The sequence below is a fragment of the Pelobates fuscus genome, chromosome 3, assembly GCF_036172605.1.
Source record: "Pelobates fuscus isolate aPelFus1 chromosome 3, aPelFus1.pri, whole genome shotgun sequence".
Classification (NCBI taxonomy): Eukaryota; Metazoa; Chordata; class Amphibia; order Anura; family Pelobatidae; genus Pelobates; species Pelobates fuscus.
Genome location: NC_086319.1, coordinates 54,754,606 through 54,779,045, shown reverse-complemented (window position 1 = coordinate 54,779,045; position 24,440 = coordinate 54,754,606). Strand labels below are relative to the sequence as shown.

The following is a 24,440-nucleotide window of genomic DNA, read 5'->3' as shown; positions in this document are numbered from 1 at the left end:
TGCTGAAAAACACTCACTCGTCTTATACTCGAGTCAGTTGTCTGTATTATGGCAATTTTCATTGCCATAATACAGACAAGGACCGGGGGCTGTCAGGAAGCTGTAACTTACCTTCACCGCAGCTCCTGTCAGCTCCCTTCTCTCTCCTCCGTCCGTGCAGCTCCCAGGTCAGCTCCCTCTGCAACTCTCGCGAGAGCCGCGGGGTCAGAGCGTTGCCACGGGTTACCGTGGCAACGCTCCGCGCGGCCGCGAGACTTGCAGAGGGAGCTGACCTGAGAGCTGCACGGACGGAGGAGAGAGAAGGGAGCTGACAGGAGCTGCGGTGAAGGTAAGTTACAGCTTCCTGACAGCCCCCCTCCTACAGCCCATCCACTGGACCACCAGGGAGTGAGAGCCCCCCTCCCTGGCCAGCTAACAAGCAGGGAGGGGGGACGAAAATATAAATGTAAAAAAAAATAAAATTAAAAAAAAATAACAAAAAAATATTACAATAACAATTAAATAATAATAATTAATAAAATGCCCACCCCCACCAATGCTCTGCACTCACACACACACTCATACAAACACTGCACTGCATTCATACACACACTGCACTCGTTATATACACACTGCATTCATACACACACTGCACTGCATTCATTATACACACAGCATTCATACACACAGACTGTAAATAAATATTCAGTTAATATAACTTTTTTAGGATCTAATTTTTAGAAATTTACCAGTAGCTGCTGCATTTTCCACCCTAGTCTTATACTCGAGTCAATAAGTTTTCCCAGTTTATTGGGGTAAAATTAGGGGCCTCGGCTTATATTCGGGTCGGCTTATACTCGAGTATATACGGTATTTATTTGAAGGAGTGGAGATGGGGTGAGCGTCTAACGGAAAAGGAGTTCCACATGAACGGTGCAGCGCTAGAGAAGTCTTGAAGGCGAGCATCAGAATAGACGTAGGTATAAGCATACCACATGAGCCATCTGCTAAACAGCTAATTTTGTATTCTTAAATACAGCAATCCTACATTAGGGATACAAGTTTAGGGAGCAATTTTCTTAATTTTAATCTTTCAGCAGCTTAGAAGATAACTACCTAATTTGCTATGCAGGATTGACATAATTAAAGATACCAAATTAGGGAGCTATTTACTAAACTCATACCTATATAATCAGACATGCTCAGCTTCCCTACCTGTCCCTAGGTGAGCTGGAGTTGATCTGTCTGGGGTTCACTGTTCTCTTCCTGCATAGCCCCTATCTTCACCATGTAGAGGTGCCAAAGTGACTTCAGATACAGGCTGCTGGCAAACTACAGGGTTCATGAGGGAACTGTGCAGGAGGAGCTGACCATTCATTCCCCCACCAGTATATTTGGACATATGTCAAATAAGAGCCCCCCCAAAACACAGGGAAGTGGCAAGAGCCACCCGGGCTTCTGTTTGAGACCGGATGCCTGTGAGTTAAGACTCCCACAGGCCTGCACATCTGTTCATTGCGAGGAGCGACATGATTCTCCTTAGCAATTTTAGAAAGAATGGGAGGAAAAAATTAACTTTCACAGCAACTACAGTTCCCGGACGAGTGTATATGGGTTTACACCCATGCCTAGGTGTTTGTGTTTATGTGCAGATCTTAATTAAGAATGAATTTAGTTAGTATGCACATTTGCTACTCTGACACGGCTATACACTTTGCATGAAAGAATCAAGTATATTTACATAAAAACTGCCTAGTAGCACTTAATTGTATAATCCCACTATATACATATTATTGGATATACACAGTGCATAAGGCACCGTGCAGGCATTGGGGCCACTGCACTGTTTCCGGCCCACAGCCAGCCACATCCCCTTACCTAGGAGTCTCTCAGGACAAGAAGCACCCCCCTCCCCCCCCCATAGGGTGCTTAGTGACCAAGAATGAGGGGGTGCCAGTCATCATGGGACCTTGCAATGACAGATTGGTCAATTGTAATGCAATTAAACACAATCCCTAGGTAAAAGACACCGATTGGATAGATCAGTGTCCCAACCCAATTAAGGTATGAAAACCACACGGAAGAAGTAGGTTATGTATTTTGTAGTGTATTTTTCCTCCATGTTTGTTTTGGGGACAAAAGCTCGCAAAAGCTGCAGATCTGGTGTCTGCAGCCAATGCTAGCTCTTCCTTTTATCCCCAGCACACTGTCAGTGGATTGACCAATCAAAAGTCTCTGTACTGAGTCACAAGCTCATGTTGCCATTGCTGATCAATGTGCTCTAGCGCCAACAAAAGCTGAAGAAAGCCTCTGACAGCAAAAAAGGAGTTTTAGAAAGCACTATTTTGTATAAATGAATTTAGTATAATGATACAGAAATACAAACAAATTTTCAAACAATTTTATTAGCCCAAAGAACAAGAGAATATTTATTTCTGCCTTGTTTAGAAGAAGGTGTTTGGTCTCTTGGTGGTGAATCGGGGCTTGTGCTGGCGACGCAGAACTCTGTGTGGCAGAGGGAACTTGATCTTTGAGTCCTAAATTGAAGGAAAAAATTATGTTTCACAATGTGTATATTTTATTCCCCCTTAATTTAACCTAATTCACTGAAGACTTAACCCCTTAAGGACCAAACTTCTGGAATAAAAGGGAATCATGACATGTCATGTGTCCTTAAGGGGTTAAAGACTAACATGATGTACAATTACAAAACATGCAATTTTAAAAGCGGTCATAAGGCGTTTATTTCTTGAAAGCCAAACTGCTAGTTTTTGTTACAAAGTGACAATTTTCTATTTCTCTTTAAATAATCCTTTGAATGTTCACCTTACATCGAAGTTTTTTTTATTTATAATTTTGTTGTGTGTAAGTTTATAACATTCGCGTGTGAGGTACTCCAGCGCATTACAACAATTAGACAGAGGTACATGTTAAAAAAAATTTTTGTTTAGGCTATCAACAGTATGGATTTACGTTTCTAAGGTATTATAGTATGAGTGAAAACAAAATAGTATACTGACTAATTACAGATAAAAAATCTATATAATAGAAGGGGTCCTAGGTGAACCTCACTGATCACCCAAATAGTGAGACAAAAAACAACAAAGTGGAACCCACATCCAATGAGCATACAATATATGTATACAACCTGGGAATTAGACCAGATGATACAATGATAGTAGAATCTAGAAAAACAAAAATAGTAGATCATAGCATAACACTGTTATGTGTAATAAGTGAATAAGTGGTATCTAACTCACAAACGAAGGTAGAAATCAGGCCTCTCACCCCCTTGGGGTATATGGAGTATAAACCTTGATAGCCGCTTCAAATGCACAGTTCAAGGAGGTATATACCTTAAAGATATATACCTCCTTGAACTGTGCATTTGAAGCGGCTATCAAGGTTCATACTCCATATACCCCAAGGGGGTGAGAGGCCTGATTTCTACCTTAGTTTGTGAGTTAGATACCACTACCACTTATTCACTTATTACACATAACAGTGTTATGCTATGATCTACTATTTTTGTTTTTCTAGATTCTACTATCATTGTATATAGAATATTTCACTCTGGTCTAATTCCCAGGTTGTATTATTATAGTATACCATAAAATTGTTAGCATTAGAACATCAACTTTTATTTATCCAATTTATAGCATTGACTTAAAAAAAAAAATCTAAGTTTTTAAATGAATATTATACTTACATGGAACTGCTTAATGGCAGGTCTACGACATTTGTTTGCAGGGATCACCTCAACCTTCATGATCTGGATGGCATGGGCACGAGCACGATGGCGAGCACCCATATCACGGTCTGAGGGGTGGAATAAAAATAAATAAATGTTAAGTCACAACGCAAGCTGGAATTTTAAATTGCTTCCTGAGAGCCCTTATACAAGGAGTGTTACTTACAGCACTGAGTTACAGCAGCAGCTGTGGTCAGGTCTCTGTATTCCCTGTACATGTTGTGTGTTCCACTACGAGAGTCATAACGCAGCCAGATTCCGAAGTTTTTCACCTTCAGTGGAGTTTTCTCATACACCTGCAAGAGGGAGCATTGTTGGCACCGCAATTAATAAACCAAGCACCACATCCAGGAATTTGTTGATAGAGACAAAAACCATCTATCAACATCAATTTACTGAACTATGTAAAGAAAACAGGAAAAAAAAAAAATCCCCTTCACATGCTGTTCTACTGTCAATGACAAGTGAAGTGGCCACAATATTTAAATAGCATGTCAAAATGCTAAAGTTCTCCAAGTGAGCGATTTTAGCATTAAAGGTTACTCCAAGCACCATGACCACTTTAGTGTTTTAAAGTGGGCATGGTGCTAGGAGTCTATGTGCAGGGTTTCAGTTTGAAATGTTGCAAAAGACATTCAATTCACCTGCCAGAGTTGTAATTCCATCTCCGGCAGCATTACGAGTTGTGGGCTGGCTAATGCCAATTGGGTGCACAGAGACCCATTCACTGGCTGGAGGGCTCACTTGAAGCCCTTCGCCAATGAATACGCAACATGATCAGCATCTAGCTTCAGTAATTCTGCCAATTTCTTCATCAGTTCCCATTTTATTGAATAACCATGTACACGTTCTTCTCATTTAATCTTCTGTCCATTCAGGTTATTCCCTTACCTAGTCTAACCAAGGTATGTGTTGTATCTTCATGTTCACTTTCAAAAGCATGTGAGCTCTTGAAAGGCGACAAGATACTGATAATGTATGCACATCAGACAAGATCATTACACAGACAAATAATGAACTTTGGGTTATGTGTGCAAATTTGTTGATCTGAGCCTTTAAAAAACAAAAATCCAAAAAAAAAATCCTTTAAGCACCAGGCCACAGTATGTAGTCAAACGGTTTTGGCATGGTTTGACAACTCTCCTAGGTCCCCTAGTGCCTACACTGCATCCGGTCTACTCCTTAAGTCAGTTAATATGTTTAAAAAAAGATTTTAATATTTCAATAAATAAAATTATTTTAAGTGTTTATGCAAAAATATATATAAAAAAGAAAAATCGAAGCCCAAGCTGGCTGTGACCTCATTATGTGCACTACACCGAACACAGCAAGAGCCACTAGGTTGTAATTTCTGGTAGCCATCTCTAATAGAACATTGTATATAGTTAATGAAGGTTGGGTGCACTTACCTGGCCACAATAAACAATCTCTCCTGATGCCTTCTTCATCTTCTTAAGTTGAGATACAAAGTACCAGAAACGAGACTTTGCAACCACATGATTAGGAGCGAAAATCCTCATACGATACAGAGGTGGTGATGGAACCTTTGCAGTTGGCAGGCTGCGCCCGATAACCTTATACTCCCTCAGCTGAAATTTTAAAAGTAGTTGTATAACTCAACGTATCCATTCAATTTAGATTCACAGTGAACACAAACATTTTCAATGTATTTTATAACCCTGCCAGATTGTATACATTTAATGTGGCTCCTTCTGTTTCACTTCCATGAGCACATCAGCTCAAGAAAGGCGACAAGGTACCTTTACTTTTTGCACAACAGACAAGATCATCATTTGGAGACATGATGAACTTTGGGTTTTGCGTGCATAATGCTATAGCAGATTTTAAAAATAAGCAGATTAAAGCAAACAAATATTAACATAGTGGATGCTAGCTTACAAACTAGGTTTGATTTAACAGTCTTTTAAATTGGAGTGTGATAGCCTAAAATAAACTTCACTGTAACAGAGCTCAACAAAACCGCTCGTAACAAAACTAGTCTAGAGTGCTTTTCCCCCCCAAACTTCAAATGTAGCAAAATTAAAGTTGTATAATGAAGGCTAAATGCCAACAACTATTTCTAGCCATTAACATTTCATTTAGTTAAACTGAAATATTGGTGAGCCTTAGTGTTAATATATCTGTTGACACTTTAAATAGCCATATCATTATGTATACATTTCAAACAAATCACAATTAACAAAACTACTTTAAATTATTTATATGTGATCATTCACTAAAGTTAAAGGTGAATTTCAAAACTAAAGCTTAAAAATAGCCACTGGGAAAATAGATCAGTTATGCTTCCATGTGGACTACTTCTGCCTTAATTTAAGTTGACTTTGTATTCTGAATTACGTTAATAACCCTGCTAGTGCTTTAACAGATGCCAGACCAATACCTGATTAAAAGTGGGTCTTACACTATGGCACTAGTTTTAATTAAGAGCTCAATTTGCAAACACGAGACAGGGTTGCTGTAACAGCACAGTTGCAAATGTAGTGCAGGACTCCTTTCATTAGCCCTGTGTAGTCCTGGTGTTAACACAAAAAACAATTATAGAATTCTAATAATTGAAAACCCCAAGTACTATATAACCCAACTTAAAAATAAACTTAAATGTACAAAGGGCTCCTGGAGATATGCAACAGTATATATCTGTATAAAAGGCAGACTGGCAGGACATCCCAGGGCCCCTACATAGACCCAGCTAGCCCTAAGGCCCATGGACAGACCCTCTATAAAACGAGCATTGCTTTATTAATCCCCCCAGGGACCCTTGCAGATAGCCACCCTAACCCCAGCATTTTGTTCCCCTATCCCCAGTCCCGGCTGCCAGCCCCCCTATCCCCAGCATTTAGCTCCCCTACCCCCAGTCCCGGCTGCCAGCCCCCCTACCCCCAGTCCCGGCTGCCAGCCCCCCTACCCTCCTATCCCCAGTCCCGGCTGCCAGCCCCCCTACCCCCAGCCCTCCTATCCCAAGTCCCGGCTGCCAGACCCCCTATCCCCAGCATTTAGCTCCCCTACCCCCTGTCCCGGCTGCCAGCCCCCTCTATCCCCAGCATTTAGCTCCCCTATCCCCTTTCCCTGTCTGCCAGCTCCCCAATCCCAGCCCCGGTTGCTAGTTCTCCTGTCCCCCAGCCGGGGGCCGCATGGCTGAGTCTGAGCCGCCATGTTGGAGGCCGCAGGCGGCCAGCTAAATATTTCACGGCCATAGACCGCCTTTAATCGGCCCTCGGCCTCGGGGACCGTTCGAGCAGGCTGTGGCCCTAACTCTAGGAGCGGGATGGTGCAGCTGGGGCTCCGAGGGCCCCGTTTCCCCCCGAAATCCTTACAGTGCCCGACGCCTTCATGTTGCCTCGATGCCTGCCAACCAGAGAAAGGAAGTGCTGCAGCTCGAGCCGCTATACGTCACCACGAGAGCTACAATCTATTGGACGGCCGCCAGGGAGAGAGTCGTCGTGATTGGATGAAAAAGACGTCAATCAAAGGGCTCTTTTGAAAAAAAAAAAAAAAAAAAATGTGTGGTGTAATGCGGCCAGTACATTGTGTCCACTAGATGGCGCTCTGACATGGGCTGCTTGATTCCTATTAGTAACACTGCAGCTGTGTATGGACTATAGCTATTATTTATATATATATATATATATATATATATATATATATATATATATATATATATATATATATATATATATATATATGTATTGAAGCAAATGAGCTTTTGTGAAAGTAGGATAAAATGTATAGAGAGAAATATAATTTTTCTGTCCTCATTCAGGGACTTTTATCAAGTCTTGACAGAAGTTCCTAAACATGGATTGAAATGTATAACATTACTCTAAATCCTGCTGTATGGATTAAAAGTGATATTAATAAGTGTGATAATATGGAGAACTAAAGACTCATAAAGGATTTATAACTATCCTCAGGTGTTTCCTGTCTATGTCTTTGTGTATTGTTGTTGTCCGGTGTCCACCAAGGGCAGTACCAGTATTTCTTCCACCAATTCTGTCCTATTGAGTGATTATTAAGTTCAGTAATAGGTTTAACTATTAAGATGTGTTAACGCGTCTCTATCATAATTGATATTTTGCAAAGATCCCCAATGGTGACATCGCTGCTTGGTGTGCGGTGGCCCGGGGGTGCAGCATAGTTTAGTTACCTGTTTCTGTCCCCTGCAGGTGCCCCCATATTTTTTCTCCAGGTCCTGGTGCTTCATCTCCCAGGAGCACATGTCAATACTGTACACGCACGTGTGTAAAAGCAAAATAATGATATCTATGGAGGATACTGTAAGACATTCCATAGATATTGTCAACCGATCAGCGAGACAGCTGGGTGAGCTGACAAAGCTTGACGCTAGTCAGGGCTGGTCCAAGACATTGTGCTGCCTGGGTCTAAAGATGAAGTGCTGTCCAAACAAAACAAATAAACAAACAAAAAACATGTACATTAATATGCCACACACACTCACACCTAACGGTGTGGGGGAAGCCATTTGTGGGAGGGTAACAGTGTGGGGGGGGGGCAGTGTGTGTTTGGTGACAGTGGGGGGGGGGGGTAGGGTGACAGTGGGAATCAGTGTGACAGTGTGTGGGGGCAGTGTATGTGTTGTGACAGTGAAGGGAAGGGTGAAAGTGTATGGGGCAGTGTGTGTGTTGTGACAGTGGGGGCGGTGTGTGTGTTGGTGGCAATGGGGGGGGATGGTGACAGTGTGGAGGGCAATGTGTGTGTGTTGGTGACAGTGGGGGGAAGGGTAACAGTGTTGGTGACACGGGGGGTGACAGTGTGGAGGGCAATGTGCGTGTGTTGTTGACAGTGGGGGGAGGGTGACAGTGTTGGTGACAGTGGGGGGAAGGGTGACAGTGTGGGCACTGTGAGAAAGGTTGGAGGTCGTGGGGATTCTGTAATATATCTTTGTTTTATGTAATAAAGTCTCTGGTGGTCCAGTGTCCTCCCTGGTGGTCTGGTGGACAGCTCATCGGTCTGCAGAGCCGCAGACCATGTGATAAAGGTCTCATGAGCATCCTGATCCTGGTTTGATCCCCCTCCTGGTTTGGGGTCCACAGTCATGGACCGAGGACCCGACAAAAAATTATTTTTGATAATTGTTTGAAGGAGTGGAGACTGGGTAAGCGTCTAACGGAAAAGGGAAGGGAGTTCCACAGGAATGGTGCAGCGCTAGAGAAGTCTTGGATATGAGCATCAGAGGTGGGAGTACGAAGAGAGGATAGACGCAGGTCTTCGTCAGAGCGACCAGCACCTTAGCCGCATCTGGCGTTAAGTTTCTGAGATGGAAGCGACAGGATTTGGCGATAGACTGGACATGAAGGGTGAAGGAGAGGTCGGAGTCAAAGAGAAAACCTAGGCAACGAACCTACGTGGTGGAGCTGATGGTAGCACCATTAACGTGGAGGAAGACAAAAACAGGAGTAGCAACACTTGAGGGAGGAAAGACCAGAAGTTCTGTTTTGTTTAAGTTAAGTTTAAGTGAGTGGGCAGCCATCCAGTTAGAAATAGCAGAGAGTCAGTAAGAGACACTAGTCAAGAGGGGCAGGGAGAGATCAGATGAGGACAAATAGATTTGCGTGTCATCTGCATAGAAGTTATATTGGAAACCAAAGGACCTGGCAGTATAGATCGAGAACAGGAAGGGACCAAGGACTGAACCTTGGGGGACACGAACAGGGATAGGTTGTGAGGAAGAGGCAGAGCCAGAGCCAGAGAATGAAGTGCTAAAAGATCACTGGGTGAGGTAGGAGGAGCACCACGAGAGAGCAATATCTCGTAGACCGAGATTACGGAGGATGAGAAGAAGCTGTTGATGATCAACAGTATCAAATGCAGCAGAAAGGTCAAGGAGAATTAGGATAGAGTAGTGACCATGATATTTTGCAACAAGTAGATCACTTGATACTCCACAGAGTGCTGGGCGCGGAAACCACACTGAAGTGGGTCGAGCAGAGAATTGCACTTGAGGAAGTCTATCAGTCTCACATACACAAGTCTTTCAAGGATTTTGGATGCAAAAGGCAGTAGCGAGATAGTGCGGTAGCTGGACGGGCAGTTAGGGTCAAGCATGGGCTTTTTTAGAATCAGGGTTACAGTTGCATGTTTGAAGGGTTATGGAAATATGTATATTTTTGTTCTGTGATTGTCTTCACTGTTCACATGTAAGAGTGCTGGTTTGCTCAATATACATAGCAGTTTGTCCAATGCATGTGGTCCTCCCCCAGCATCATAAGGGTACCCAGTGTTTCCATAGCCCGAAGATCTGCACCCCCCTCCCCCCCTCCGTTTGGTGTTGTTTTGGCAGTTAAGTGTTGTATCGTTCCCATAAGTCCCATACTTTTTGGAAGGTTGTGGTGGTGTTTCCGACCTGTGTGGTTAACCTGTCCATTAGGTGGTTGTCCCGCAATTTGTTGATTACTAGCGCTATGGGTGGGGTGTCTATGGAGGCCCATTGCTGGGCCAGGGCTCTACGTGCTGCTAAGTAGATCAGGTTCAGTAGTTTTTGCTCATATTTGTGTATGCCGTCGGTCGATTTGGACAGGAGGCACGCCCATGGGTCCAGGGGCACCCTTCGTTGGAGGATATCTGAGCTGAGGGTCTCTACCCTCTGCCAATATTCTTGTACTCTGTGGCACTGCCACCACATGTGGATGTAGCTCCCCCCATGTCCACATAGTCGCCAGCAGAGGTAATTTACTTTTACAGAGAAAAGAGCCAAGCTGTAAGAGCGCAGCATAAATTTATATTATAGTGGAGAAAGTCAGATACGGAGTGAGATTTCCTCCAGCAGCGTTCAGCAGTTCAAGAGCATTTTTGGAGGTAACGAGTCAACTTAGTGTGCCAAGGTTGTAGTTGGGGGCGCTTGCTGTTTTTAAGTGTAGGAGGTGCCTTGATGTCTAGTTGAGAGAAAAGGAAGGAGATTGCATAGCTAGGGCAGGTGAGGTTTGAGATAGGTAAAAGGAAAGATTGGAGGTTAGATGAGAAGTTCTCTAGGTCAAGACATTGGAGTGCAAAGTAGGTAACCAGTAAATAGTATTATTATTATGTTATTATTTATATAGCGCCAACAAATTCCGCAGCGCTTTACAGTGGGTGGATGAACAAACATGTAGTTGTAACCAGACAAGTTGGACACAAAGGAACAGAGGGGTTGAGGACCCTGCTCAAAGAGCTTCCATGCTAGAGGGAGTGGTGTAAAGTGACACAAAAGGTAAGGGTGGTATTAGACTAGTGACAGTTGCAAGAGAGGAATCAGTCGGGAGCTATTAACAGTTTGATTGATACGCTTTTATAAAGAAGTGGGTTTTTAATGATTTTTTGAAGGAGTGGAGACTGGGTGAGCATCTAACGGAGGAGGGAAGTGAGTTCCACAGCCCTCAAGAAGTCTTGAAGGCGAGCATCAGAGGTGGTAGTACTTATAATAACATAATATGTAGCCAGTATACTACCACCTTCCAACATGGATATTGATACAGGTCTTCTCTTGGTCCTGGAACAGGAAATTAAATGTACAAGTCCAGCAAATAAAATGTATAATCAAATATTGTTTTATTTTTTCTTAATTTTCTGGGTATGCTGGTACATCTCAGAGACATTTGCATAAAGTGCAACATATGCAAAGACAATATAAAACATATATGCAGTGTTAATCATCCCGAATTTAGGTTTAGTTAAAATTATTGTAACTTAGAATATAACAATCACTCAAAGCATCAACAAATCTGCATGAGGATCTGCCCATTTTTATTTAAACACATAGGGATTGCAATTTAAAGTGAGTTAAACAAATAGTACTAAAGAGCCTATTGGGCACAGAAGGCTAAAAATATATGCAAGGCACGTTTAAGTATGAATAGGGCAGCATTATAATAAATGCTTCATCTACCCAGGGGGGTAGAGGGTTTTAGATTGTAAAAATTGTAGTTCCATGCTCGGGTGAGCGGGTGTGAATTAAAGAGGCTAAGCGTCATGGAATTTCAACCGAGTGGTATTCCCAGGTATTTTAAATATTAAGTGATCATCCAAAAGCATTGAGAAATGATAAGAAAAATAAACTGAGGAGCACAATGGAAGAGTAGTCCCTCAATGTTGATTCTTTATTCGCTTCAAGTTAGGTGCAGAGAAACAGCTTGGAATAAAAACTTTAATGTTATCGACATCCCAGGAGTGCGATGTCTCTGGGTCTTTAGTCAGTGATGGAGTAGCAGATACTCCTAGGGCTGGCAAAATTCCAGCTGTCTCCCATTTAGATGTCAACTTGTATCTTCGCCCTTCACTATCGACTATCAATACACAGGGTGTTTCCCGTCTATATGGAATCGCTGCCTCTCTAAGCTGTTTAATCACCACCTCGTGAGAAGCGCGCCCTGTAAAGTAAAGCGACATAGGTCATGGAAAAGGTAGAGAGTGTCTAGAGTGTCGTTCAAAAATAAAAGGAGTTTGTCCTTTGACTGCTTTCACAAAAAGGTCCTTATCACAGCAGGACTTGAAGCTCATAATGACATTTTGACCCACTGTGGGTTGAGCATTTGGTGGTCTTGTGAGTCACTAAAGCCCCTATAATGAAGCCCTCTCACCTGTTTTGGTGGCAGAATAGCAGTAAACAAGCATCTAATAAACTGGGAAAGTTCTCCTGAATCAATAGCATCAGGTATATCCCGGCTTTTTAGGTTTCTTTGCCTCTATCTTCGAGTTGTTCTACCTTAGAAGTATGCATACATCAAGTTTTAGTTAGCTTCTGTACTCTCTGGATATCTTTCTCTGTGGCCTTAATTCGACCAGTAAGAATGCTAAAGTCTTCCTTCAGGACGACCAATTCTGTTGTGAAAAAGGCATTAATGTCCACCATTAAATTGAAGATGTCCCCTTTTGTGGCCAAGTGAGTATTAACTTCCCTGGGGGTTAGTATTGCGCTATTCTGTCGGGTAGTCAGCATGTCTGGATAATCTTCTCCTCTTCTCCTCTTAGGCCGACGTTCGGATCTGCCATTTTGAACCTTGGAAGCTGTGACAGGATGAGGCCTATATTTCTTGCAGAAGGTCGAATTTTTGAGAGCGTCTCCCCATCATGTTCTCAGGCATGGAACTCAAGGCTCACTCCAAAAAAAATGTAAAGTATTCGAACTTAGATTTAACGTAGATTTAACTGCTCAGTGGTTGCTCTGCTCACCTCCCCCGGGGCAGCAGGCGACAGGGACACAAGAGGCAGCGAACCCCAGCCTGAAATAGAAGCGCAAGCCCCGACCAGTTGGGACACATGACACCAGGGGAGGCAAGACCCCTCGTAAGTCTCCTCCAGCATAGAGGTCCCCCAGCATTGATAAAGCGAGAAAGGGAGGCTGCCACCCAGGGCAGAACACACGGGCCCAACCTTCGGACTTACCTCCCCTCTACAAACCAACAACGCCAAGGGCACGGACAACCCCACTCCGACTTTATACCACTCATATAGACATTTGTATGGCACCCTGAACTACGAAAGTTGAGACTGACACTTGTGGGTACCCAAGAGTCTCCTAAGTGGCGGACGCTCAGTTGACGTGCCCTTGATCCGGGGTTCCTATCGGGGACTGATGGGCATAACAATACACTGCGACATGGGCCGAGAAAGGCCTCTGTCACACTTCTGTATGAATGATATAAAACTTATGTTGCCGACCACAGCTCAACACGGGTGATACACACCCACACATTAACCTTGATTAACCTCTTTAGGAGGCTACAGGAACACTAACACGAGGTGCACAAACTAGAGTCAGGCAGCTAACCTACAGTCCTAATCTTCACACCCCCTGGGAAGCGGGCGACCCACCTACGCATCCAATTGGAGGTGTTAAAACACCTCACAGTCGCTAGCCAAACGTCACCCAGTACACAGATAACTAAGAATGAAATGTCACCTGTATCAATGCTTTTCTTATGCCGGGCCCCCGGCAAGGTGATGAGCCGCAGTCAAGGGTTATCAAGTCACGATAACACAGCTGCGTAAACACAGGCGGTACTCACCCTTGCACACGGGGAAGCAGCCAAAGGCATCTACTTCCCAAGCTTCTTTTACTCACAATACCTACACCTTAGCTATAGGATATCAGGGCGTGATGTGCTTGTTCCTGGCCCCACTCATTTACACTAGAGTAGAAATCAGCCAACAACCACACATACCGAGGTCTAACGACACAACAGAAAGGCAGACGCTGGTTGCACCAGGGGAACATAATAACATTGTTACTCTATAATGACATGCTATGCTTCATTATGTTTTACTATGTTTCTATGATACTGTTATCCTAATCTGACAACCTAATAGACCAATCTACAAAGTAAAAAAAAGAACAATGTTTCTTATTTACACAGACTGATTTCTAAACACATTTACTGTAGTTTACACACAGATGACTGTATTATTGCCTACCCTGACACACAATACGGAGCTCAAAGGAAAGGGGGGCATTGGATAGAAAAGAGGGACAGAGTGATTTGGGCCCAAAATAGGGACTGTCCCTCCTTAATAGGGACACTTTGGATGTATGTTTTCTAACACCTTTTTTTTTTTTTTTTTTTAGCAACCTAGCAAGAGCTACACAATCTGTATAAAAATGTATCTTTGGTCTGTTTATTTTGTTAGTATGAAGTTGTACCTTCATGTTGTATTTACAAGAAACATGACAGAACCCCAATTCTACTCGAATTTTATATTTACATTGTACAAATCAGCGACCAAATGTATACATATATAATTATTACGGACAAAACAGACTCCTTGTTAAACTGCCCTGAACCAGGACAGCGGAATAAGACCCCTAAATCGGGGCTGTCCCAACACTTTTGAGTATCCCTCCACATATAACCCACTGAATAAAGGTAGAATAGTGTATCTTTGGATATTACTGCCCATTCAATATCACTCTGAATGGAACTGTGTTTGTTTGACCGCTCTGAATCTCAATGCATCCGATTCACGTTAGCACATTGTATTAGAACACGTGCATGAAGCACAGGCGCTCTTCCCACTTCCTGGTACCACGTGCTTTCAGAGACGTCATCTTCGTGCGACACTCATAGAATTAGCCAGAGCGCATGCGTGTGAGGTGGCTAAGTGAGTAAGTTGGTTCATTGCTGTCATTGATTTCTGTTTTTATTTTTATTGGGGCAGCGACCTATTTCAGTTGTGAGGGACAACGGTGCAGCCAAGTGCAGCATCTTCAGTGAATAACCCAAGCAAAAACCATTCCAAGCATGTTGTACTATTCATTTCAGTGAACAAAAATCTCTTTGGTCTACTGTGTTATGAGCTGACACAAAACTGTATTAGTTAGTGATTTAAACTCTACATTACATTGGCATCCATGGGCTCCATGTTTAGGGTTACTTGAGTTTATGTTTTCGCCCCATGATGGCTTTTTATGTCAGTCTTGTCTAGTCCCTAAAAAAAAGTTTATTGCTGTAAAACAAAAAATGTGTGTATATATATTTGTTATTATTATTATATATTGTCTGCTTTAATTGGGAGGAATGTCAGTTTGATAGAATTATAGTTATGGTTATAAACATATATTTGCTCTGAGGCCACTTATTGAAAATAAAACATTTCACAACAGCAATAGACAGAAAAAGTATCTTTATATAAAGCACATCTGCAATCTATTTAACTATCTAATACAGAGGCAACCTTCGGCACGCCAGATGTTGTGGACTACACCCCCCATAATGCTCTTTTACCCATAATGCTGGCAAAGCATCATGGAAGGTGTAGTCCAAAACATCTGCAGTGCTGAAGGTTGCCTATGCCTGATCTAGTAAGTGGTCGGATGTCAGATCAATTCTGTGTCATTTGGTTTTAAAATCTAATGGCGAATTTGTACTTTTTTTTTCAGGGAAGAAATGTTTCCTACTCCTGTCTATTCACATGTCGGCCATGGTGACTTTATTAATGTTTATGACCCGGCAGAAGATTCATTTCTTTTAATTGATGCTTTGGAGAAAGATGTCGAAGAGCTGAAGTCTAGGTAATCAATCTACACAACAAAATGAATGAGGTTTCTACCTATATTTTTCTAAACTCCAAATGAATCTGTAACCATATGCATTTCTTTCAGTGAAGCATTTTGATTGCATATATACAGAAGCTATTGAATAATGTAAAACATATCAATTTAAACGAGTAGCATGGTTTACTTATCACAAGAGTAATTCATTCAGACCATACTACACCAACCTGGCTCATTCAGCAATCCATGTTTTTAGTGTGGTAGTTCCTCTTAACAATAAACTCTCCAGATAAGTGGAGGATTGTCCCTAGGGGCAGATGGAATGGCTCCCCACCACATTTTACTGCATTAAAAAACAGGAACAAACAATCTACTGATATAGGGAATACTATTGCGGTGGTTTTTTTTTTGTTTTTTTTATGGCAGCAGTTTCAATGTGTCTTCGGAGGATCCTGTGTTTTTTTTGTTGTTGTTTATTTAACAATTGGTATATCCTTCCCTAGATAAAATCAGGTCAGAGCTAATTAAAGCGGCAATGTCATATATGGTCATTTTAGGAATACTTTGTCTTATAGGCAAAGTCAAGGTTGACAAAAATTGACTAAGGTTTCCAAGTTAGGGCCCATTGGCCTTTCTTATTATTGACGTCCTAAAAGATAGGCCTGCCTACGAGCCTGTTGTCTATGACTAAAAATGACTAAAGCACCAGGGGCGGAGTGGCTAGGCTGGGGCTCTGTACTAGTGACCGTTTGTGTGCCTGTGCATGAGAATGTGTGTACAATATTGTATCTATTAGTGCCAGAGGTGGTGTCTGGGTGTTTTACTCCCTTGATCAACGACATTTCCTTTGGCATTTTTTATTGTGATTTCAATTTTTTTTTTTCTCATGCTTTCATTACATGTTTTGTCCTCCTATATGGCAATATAATATTTAAGGGAAATAAACCTCAGATTAGACTGTGATTTAAAAAAATATTAAACAAAAAGTGCTGATTTGGAAAAATTCTCCATCAGCTTCATCAACCACCTCTGCTTCCTATATATCTTTCACCCCACCTACTGTATATAGGCTGTTATTCTCAGGGTCCTCCGTAGTCATAACCTTCCAGAGCGCTCATATCTTCCTCCATAGTTATCACCTTCCCTTTACAGTCATCAAAAAAACATTACCCCTCCCATACTTTTCATGCCACATCCTTTCTTCTCATAATTTCCCTGTCTCACTCCCCATCCTTACGGTTATAAAGAGCAGGAAGCAGTTTTTCTAGTGCTGGCACCGTTGAGAGGTGGATGGGGATTGTGCTTTCACTTCTGAGTGAAGATATGACAAATTATGTCATAGCAGATTATGGGCATCTCCATTAATCGGTGGTGGCACCAGAAAATACAATTTTTCCACCTTCAGCTTCTTGTCAGTTGTTTGAGAGCAAGAACAAACAGACACATAATTCTGGTATGAGCTTAGGTGATGAAAACTGAAGAAAACAGGGTATCTCTAAAAATTGTTGCTCGGCATATTCAGAATAAAGGTTATTGGACACTTTGAAGGAGATGGTATATCACTTCAGAATATATGTTTGTACTTATTGTAGAGTTGGAATCTGTCTTGAAGTGGGTTGTGGATCAGGCGTTGTTTCCGCATTCATAGCGTCATTACTTGGACCAAACACCTGGTATCTGTAAGTATAACTTTATCACTAACTTTACTCTTTCTTTATAATTATTATTTATTTAACATTTAAAGTGTATGCAAATGTGTTCACAATAGAGAGAGAAGTCAAATGTATCCTCCAGGTACTAGAAATGAAATAATCTATAATAATTAATAAGAAGACTCAAATGTAAATTGATCGAGAAAGACCAGACAAATGGAGAAAGAATGAAAAAAGGGGGGGGGGAATAGCTAAAAACATGAAAAAAGCCATGGTACCTGCTCCAGATGTTTGTCAAGCCAAGGGGAACATATTTTATAAAACTCAACAGAAATGTTAAGCACTGCATCAGTCACCCTCTCTATTATAAAAATGAACATTATTTTGCTATCTCTTTCAATATATGAAAGTGTCCCCTTTCAGTGTTTCACCACACACAACCACTATATAAACACAGACAATATAAGGAGGAGTTCAACTGCAGTACACAGCTCTTTGTGGGGGTAGGTAGGAACTGTACAGGACCTGATAACTTCTATAAGGAATTGATCAAGGCGTTTTTAACAAAATGGAGCAGTTCGTCTCACTGAAAGTATTCAGCAGTAGACATTTCATTTGTTTCTCTTAGATCTTCTTTTAGGGGTGGGTTTATTCCGCAACACCTCTAACTCTGAAGTACTACTAGGAGAACCTAAAGAGAACTTTTACTCCTGGAATGTGTCACTACCTAAGACTGATAGCATGCAGGTTCCTGGGGAGAGGGAGTTTGTCTTTGTAGCAGTGAGCTCTCTGCAGGGAGAGGGAAAGAGTGGCATTAGGGGTGAAGGGGCAAACAGTAGGAATCTGGTAGCCAAATGTACAGTAGGGAAGATCTGAGTGGACCTACCTTGTCTTGAGTACCTCTTATCAGTGGTATTCATGGTGTGAGACGCTTAAAGGGACACTATAGTCACCCAGACCACTTCAGCTCAATAAAGTGGTCTGTGTGTCAGGTCCCTCTAGGGTTAACCCTGCCTGCTCTAAACATAGCAGTTTTTTAGAAAAAAGAAGGAAAAGGGCGAGTTGATGAAGGGGTTTTAACCCCTTCAACGCCGCGGGTGGGGGCACCCTCAGGGTACTATAGTGTCCTTTTAATGTCGGAAGGATATGGCTAGGTCTATAAATTTCATGTAGAGAACTTTATCCAAATCCTCACGTAGGCCAGGAAGAAAACATGAATACATTCTTACCAATACCAAGTTCTTCTATTTTCATTGAGGTTTCCAGACTTATTTTTTTTTTTTGCACAGCTGTGCCTTTCATAGACTATAATTTGGATAATATTAAAGTAGCATACTGTGTAATGCGTTGAAAACACAGTAAAATGTCTAACATTGCTGCTTTGCTTTCAGATGTACCGATATTAACCCACTGGCAGCTTTGTGTACTTTGGAGACATCACAAGTTAATAAAGTACACATTGAACCAATTGTGACTGATTTGGTAAGTTTTGGTATGCTTAAGTATATATTAAGTTACTTTTTTTTTTTTTTTATTCTTTCTTTTTTGTTGTGCAAGTTATAACAAAGGAGCCCGTCTTGCCACAACAGCAGTCACAAGCATAATATTATCATACATTGTCAAACATGGCAAGTAGTAGGTCTGCACAATTTTATAATATTAGTAATCAAGTGTTGGTTAGGTAAATATTAATGACCATTGTGATTTAGCACAACACAAAATACAATTTTTTTTTTTTTCTAAATACATATTTTTTGAGAGAGTGCAAAATGTGGATGCCATGTTTTTAGTATTCACTACTTTGCCTGTGACAATAATGCAGGCTAGGTAGAAATTAAGTATCAGAAGCATGAGACTGAGACCACAATGGTTGGCTCATCACCTACAGTAATCGCTGTCACCCTTTGGTTGAGCCTTTTTTTTCACCCACAGTAGAGAAGGAAGTTGAAATTAGAAGTGGTGTTGGCTAATCCTTGGTCTAGGACACAGAACTAAGGAACAGCTAAATAAACTTACTCAGTGTTTTGGCAACTTGTAATCAATTGGGCTTGGTTTAAAGGGGAACTAAATACTAAATAGGAGTTAAGCTATCAGTAATTATTATCTCAAAATCACATGGCAGTTAAATTAGCGGCTGACCTGGAATATAGGAATTGAGAATATAATTTTTTGTTTCACTTTTAATTGGTTACATTCCATATACTTTTGTGTACTGTGAAACGGCTCTTATTTGTCCTTTTTTTGTTATCTGTACAGGTCAGTGGATTACTGCCAAGGTTACAGGGACAAGTTGACCTTCTTCTTTTTAACCCACCCTATGTCGTGACCCCCTCTGAAGAGGTATTGTTTATTAATAAAAAAAAAAAAAAACCTCATGGGGCATTTCTCAAATATTTTTCCATGTGGACAACGTTGACATTGTTTTCGTCTTTTTAATTTTCTAGGTAGGAAGTCATGGTATTGAAGCAGCGTGGGCTGGAGGCACAAATGGCCGTGAAGTAATGGACAGATTCTTTCCGTTGGTTCAAAAATTACTTTCTGCTACTGGCGTATTCTACTTACTGGTACTGAAAGAAAACCACCCCGGTAAGAAGCCATAAGAACATTCCTCAAAACGAACACTTTAGCGCTCTTTGTTGGAATTTTTTTTGTTTTACGTAGGTTAGCTGTACATATATATTTATTGTGAATCCCATTAAAATGTCAGTGATTTAGCGGAATTAAATCTGTCTAGGTTGGTCAAGCTGCCATTTGGATTTTGGCATCGCTTTGATTAAGTCACTTGTTTATTTATAGGCATAGATTCTTCCTGGAACCAAAGAAGTCTCCAGTATACTTGGAGAAGTAGTGCTGATATAGTAAACAACTTATGGGAAGTTACCTAGGGCCCTATTAATATTTTATGCTTTTTCTTAGAAAGGAACCCATTTGTGGTCTTGACCAGGGGTTAAGCTCAATTCTCTGCCATTTAGGAGTTAAATCACTTTTTAAAACTATTATTATTTATAAAGCGTTAACAAATTCAACAGTACTATACAATGGGATATGCACAGGGCCGGTGCAAGAAATTCTGCCGTCCTAGGCAAAAACCCATTTTGCCGACCCCTCATGAGATAGTTCCACAAGTTCATTCACTAAACTCCAAAAGGAAACATTCCACTGATTTCTTTTATCAATTTAGTAGTTATACCCCTAAAGAAAATGTACTTTTTTTTTTTCCTGCAAGCCGTCCAATCAGAGGCTTCTCACTGAGAAGCCCCTGTTCTGGGGCAGCAGTTGTGCGCATGCGCACTCGATGACCGCTTTCCTATGGTTCCCTAGTTCAGCTCATTGAGAAATGGAGAGAGCAGGTGCATGCTAGAACAGCACATCTGCCTCTTCTGTTACCTCTGTGGGGCTAAAGGATGTGAAAGAAATCCTTCCTAGCTGTGTGACAGACAGCGAGGTGTTTTGACCCAAGGTATAAAAGGTCAAATTTCTATTGATATCAGTAATTTTATATACTGTCAAGAAAATGACAAACTTCAGACATATAAAGCACTTCAGCAAGTTGAAATACTTTGTGTGGAGTATTCATCTCTCTTAGCGAACACACACACACACACACACCTCTCTCTTATACATACAAATACAAGCACACAGAAACTTACGAATACATACATACATAAAAACTGCATCATACTCACAAACTATTTCTAATGCATACACTTACACTCTGCCTAATACATACACAAACTGCCTTATAGATACATACTGCCTATTAAGTACTTTTAAATGTATGATTTATACATACATGTAATACATACACCAAAACACAAACTGTCTCATACTCACACACTGCTATATATATATATATATATATGTGTGTGTGTGTGTATATATATATATAATACACACACACACACACCGATACATACAGGGGTATGAATTTTTTAATTTTTTTTAAATCTACTTGTTAAAGTGACTAAAGTGGACCCAAACACAAAACCAATGACTCATACATAAACACATTGACCCATACAGAAATACTCTGCACACTGACACTAACCAACACTGACCCATACTCACACACACACTGACCCATACACACACACACACAAACTGAACACTAACACTGACCCTGGAGTGGATGCTGCAGCTCTTCACACCTCCCTGTGAGCTGCAGCCAGGTCCATTTATACTATCCCTTCACTTGCCTGAGATAGACTCCCTGCTTGGCACCAACACCTACTAAGGCAGCCCTAAAAGAGTTTAAAAAAAAACAAAAAAAACAAAACATCGCTGGGTGACATACATTCCACATCCCTGATGCAACCTGTGCAATATATCATATTACATGCACGTAATACATACATACACTGCTTCATGCATTCACAAACTGTCCAGTAGAGACACACTAGTCAGGTGTAGACACAGTACTGCCTAATTCATACACACACTCTAAAAAGCACACAGAAACAGTCTGATACACACACACACTGCCCGATACAAACACACTGCCTAATATATATATATATATATATATATATATATATATGTATGTGTATATATACACACACACACACACACACACACTGCCTAAAACATATACACACACACACACACAGCAAGCTGCCCTCCTTCATCCCTCACATAGTCAGGTGGGGGCTAGGGTAACTGGAAGCAGCACAGTCAGTGTGGTACCTTTTCTGTGTCATGCTTCCAGTCTTTCTGTGATCTCTCCCACCAGGAACAGGACAGAGGGAGCAGCACAGGAAGCTTCTCTCTCCCACTGGCCGCCTCTTCAAAGGATTTCTAGAGGCAGGGACTTGGGAGGAGGCGGGAGAGGCAGGCAGGGGGCAGAGTTAGAATGGGGCAGGGAAAGGCGGGGTTAGTTGTGGGAGATGCGGAGTTAATTGTTTGTGGGCGGGCAGAGGCAGGGTTATGATCGTAACCCCTAAGCTTTAATGAAAGCATTTTATTTGGTTAATTTACAAAAAGGAGGAGGGCAGAAGCAGTGAGGGGAGGACTCCAGCGGCTCTTATCACAGGTGGAGGCAGGGTCTCAGTGTTTTCCGTGAGTAAACACTGCCAGCATACTCTACTCTGAAGGATTCAGACAGTATTACAGCCCCTGTGGGCGCCCCCTCTCACAGAGCGCCCTAGGCCACTGCCTAGTCTGCCTATAGGAAGCGCCGGCCCTGGATATGCAGCCCTAGTCACACCTCCCTTCATGTGATTTACACAGCTTTCCTAAACACTTCCTGTAGAGAGACATCTAACGTTTTAACTTAATTTATTGCACATTCTGTTTAATGTAGAATTTTGTATCTTCTGCTCTGTTAATAGCCTTCTAGACTCTGTGTCTGAGTAAATTTCGGCTTACAAAAGAGATCAACATTTCTAAAGCAAGTTAACATTTGATTGGTAAAAAAACTAAATTTTTATGTACCGGGAATTGTAACTAGGGCTGCATGGACAGAAACAAAAGTGACTTAACGCTTAAATGGCAGAGAATTGAGCAGTGCGACTGTTGTTTCGGTGTCCTTTTAAATTGTGTTTGCTTACAGTATACATGATAACATTAATGTGTGAGATGTTATGTATGTTCCAAGTCATACATTCTGCCATGTGGTGGTTATATGGATAAAGTCTTGGCTAAGATTCTTAATGATATTTCTTTTTGAGTAGGGAGTAGTGCTAGCATAACAAGTTATAACTTGCATTTTGGAGACTCGGAATATTAAAATGATAATTAAATGATACATATTAGTTTTATGTTTGAATGTATTGGATATGTGATTCATTTCATATCCATATTTAACATTCTGGAGGTAATCTGGACACTCTCTTTTACTACTGTGTGTTACATTTTTTGTGGTTTGTTATAATTAGTGACACCATACTGTTGGATTCTAGGTTAACCATTAAAAATAACAACTATGATCGGTTAGGGTATGTGCATTACTACACCTTTTCACCAAGATTATTTATTGAGTGTCTTTCAATTTAGATTTCTCCCCTTGTTTATTTGCAGATGAAATTATTGATCTTATGAAGACCTACAAACTAACAGGCTCCAAGATGCTCTCCAGACAAGCGGGCAGGGAACACCTGACTGTGTTGCGATTTAGAAAAGGACTGCTCTAAGCCTTCTAGCATTCACATATGCTATTTATTTAATTAATGTTTCCTCTAAGAGGAATGTATGGGGGGAAATGAATTGGTCATAATGACTGTATCAATGTGTCTGTTGTGTCTTTCACTTACTAGACTAGAGTATGAAAGTGATGGGTAATATTGCCTGTTTCTGAACAACACTTTCTGTGATCGTAAGACAGCAAAACCTTAACGGTCCTACAATATACAAAGAATTATCAGTTACCATGACACCCTGCTGTATTGGATATTGGATTCCTCCTTTGCTGTGCTATGTTTCCACAGAAGCTGGGAGCCTACTTGATGTCTTGTGTGGTTCTGGCAACTTCCATGTGGCATGTTGCACAATTTTACCTAATTAAAGGATGAATGGTATATGTTACATTAGTGAAGCTTGTTAATTTTATATCTAAGCATATTTTTAAATGTAGTGTACATCACCATCATAAACCCTAAACTGTTCGTTGGCAGCGGCTGGTAACATTTTAAGTTGGTGGGGCGCTAGATTTGACTAAATGTTTTAAATGATGAATAGGAATATGTCTATATGGCTCTGTTACCTCCAAAATATGAGAACGATCCATTACAGGGAGTGCAGAATTATTAGGCAAGTTGTATTTTTGAGGATTAATTTTATTATTGAACAACAACCATGTTCTCAATGAACCCAAAAAACTCATTAATATCAAAGCTGAATATTTTTGGAAGTAGTTTTTAGTTTGTTTTTAGTTATAGCTATTTAGGGGGATATCTGTGTGTGCAGGTGACTATTACTGTGCATAATTATTAGGCAACTTAACAAAAAACAAATATATACCCATTTCAATTATTTATTTTTACCAGTGAAACCAATATAACATCTCAACATTCACAAATATACATTTCTGACATTCAAAAACATAACAAAAACAAATCAGTGA

General features: G+C 41.1%; 2 protein-coding genes and 2 non-coding genes across 6 annotated transcripts; 1 reads left to right on the top strand and 3 right to left on the bottom strand.

The window, feature by feature from the left end:
• Positions 1 to 2,365: 2,365 nt before the first annotated feature.
• RPL18A (ribosomal protein L18a) lies at positions 2,366 to 7,148 on the bottom strand. Its single transcript, XM_063445140.1, has 5 exons — positions 7,066 to 7,148; positions 5,140 to 5,319; positions 3,897 to 4,026; positions 3,689 to 3,798; positions 2,366 to 2,516 (listed from the first exon to the last, which is right to left on the bottom strand). The coding sequence occupies exons 1-5, from the start codon at positions 7,081 to 7,083 to the stop codon at positions 2,424 to 2,426; spliced, it is 531 nt and encodes a 176-aa protein (XP_063301210.1). The 5' UTR covers positions 7,084 to 7,148; the 3' UTR covers positions 2,366 to 2,423.
• Positions 4,638 to 4,768, bottom strand: LOC134603895 (small nucleolar RNA SNORA68). Its single transcript, XR_010090633.1, has one exon. It is a non-coding gene; the product is annotated as a small nucleolar RNA SNORA68 (small nucleolar RNA).
• Positions 5,429 to 5,559, bottom strand: LOC134603896 (small nucleolar RNA SNORA68). The gene has a single exon (XR_010090634.1). It is a non-coding gene; the product is annotated as a small nucleolar RNA SNORA68 (small nucleolar RNA).
• A 7,653-nt stretch (positions 7,149 to 14,801) lies between the features above and the next one.
• N6AMT1 (N-6 adenine-specific DNA methyltransferase 1) lies at positions 14,802 to 24,027 on the top strand. Of its 3 annotated transcripts, none has more exons than XM_063447075.1 (7): positions 14,802 to 14,843; positions 15,618 to 15,749; positions 17,324 to 17,410; positions 18,775 to 18,865; positions 19,640 to 19,723; positions 19,828 to 19,969; positions 23,399 to 24,027. In XM_063447075.1, the coding sequence occupies exons 1-7, from the start codon at positions 14,821 to 14,823 to the stop codon at positions 23,509 to 23,511; spliced, it is 672 nt and encodes a 223-aa protein (XP_063303145.1). In that variant the 5' UTR covers positions 14,802 to 14,820; the 3' UTR covers positions 23,512 to 24,027. The 3 variants fall into 3 exon arrangements, with proteins under 3 accessions (XP_063303145.1, XP_063303148.1, XP_063303147.1); XM_063447078.1 differs by having other exon boundaries at positions 14,828 to 14,839; XM_063447077.1 differs by lacking the exon at positions 14,802 to 14,843 and adding an exon at positions 14,904 to 14,948.
• Positions 24,028 to 24,440: the final 413 nt, after the last annotated feature.

Excerpts from the sequence above, each read along its gene's own strand:
- RPL18A (XM_063445140.1), bottom strand. Across the intron at positions 4,027-5,139 it reads AGATTGTTTATTGTGGCCAG|GTGTATGAGAAAACTCCACT; the intron begins GTAAGTGCACCC and ends TCCCTCTTGCAG. Across the intron at positions 3,799-3,896 it reads TGCTGCTGTAACTCAGTGCT|ACCGTGATATGGGTGCTCGC; the intron begins GTAAGTAACACT and ends TCCACCCCTCAG.
- N6AMT1 (XM_063447075.1), top strand. The coding sequence starts at position 14,821 with ATGCGTGTGAGGTGGCTAAGTGA. Across the intron at positions 18,866-19,639 it reads AACCAATTGTGACTGATTTG|GTCAGTGGATTACTGCCAAG; the intron begins GTAAGTTTTGGT and ends TTATCTGTACAG. Across the intron at positions 19,970-23,398 it reads ACTGAAAGAAAACCACCCCG|ATGAAATTATTGATCTTATG; the intron begins GTAAGAAGCCAT and ends GTTTATTTGCAG.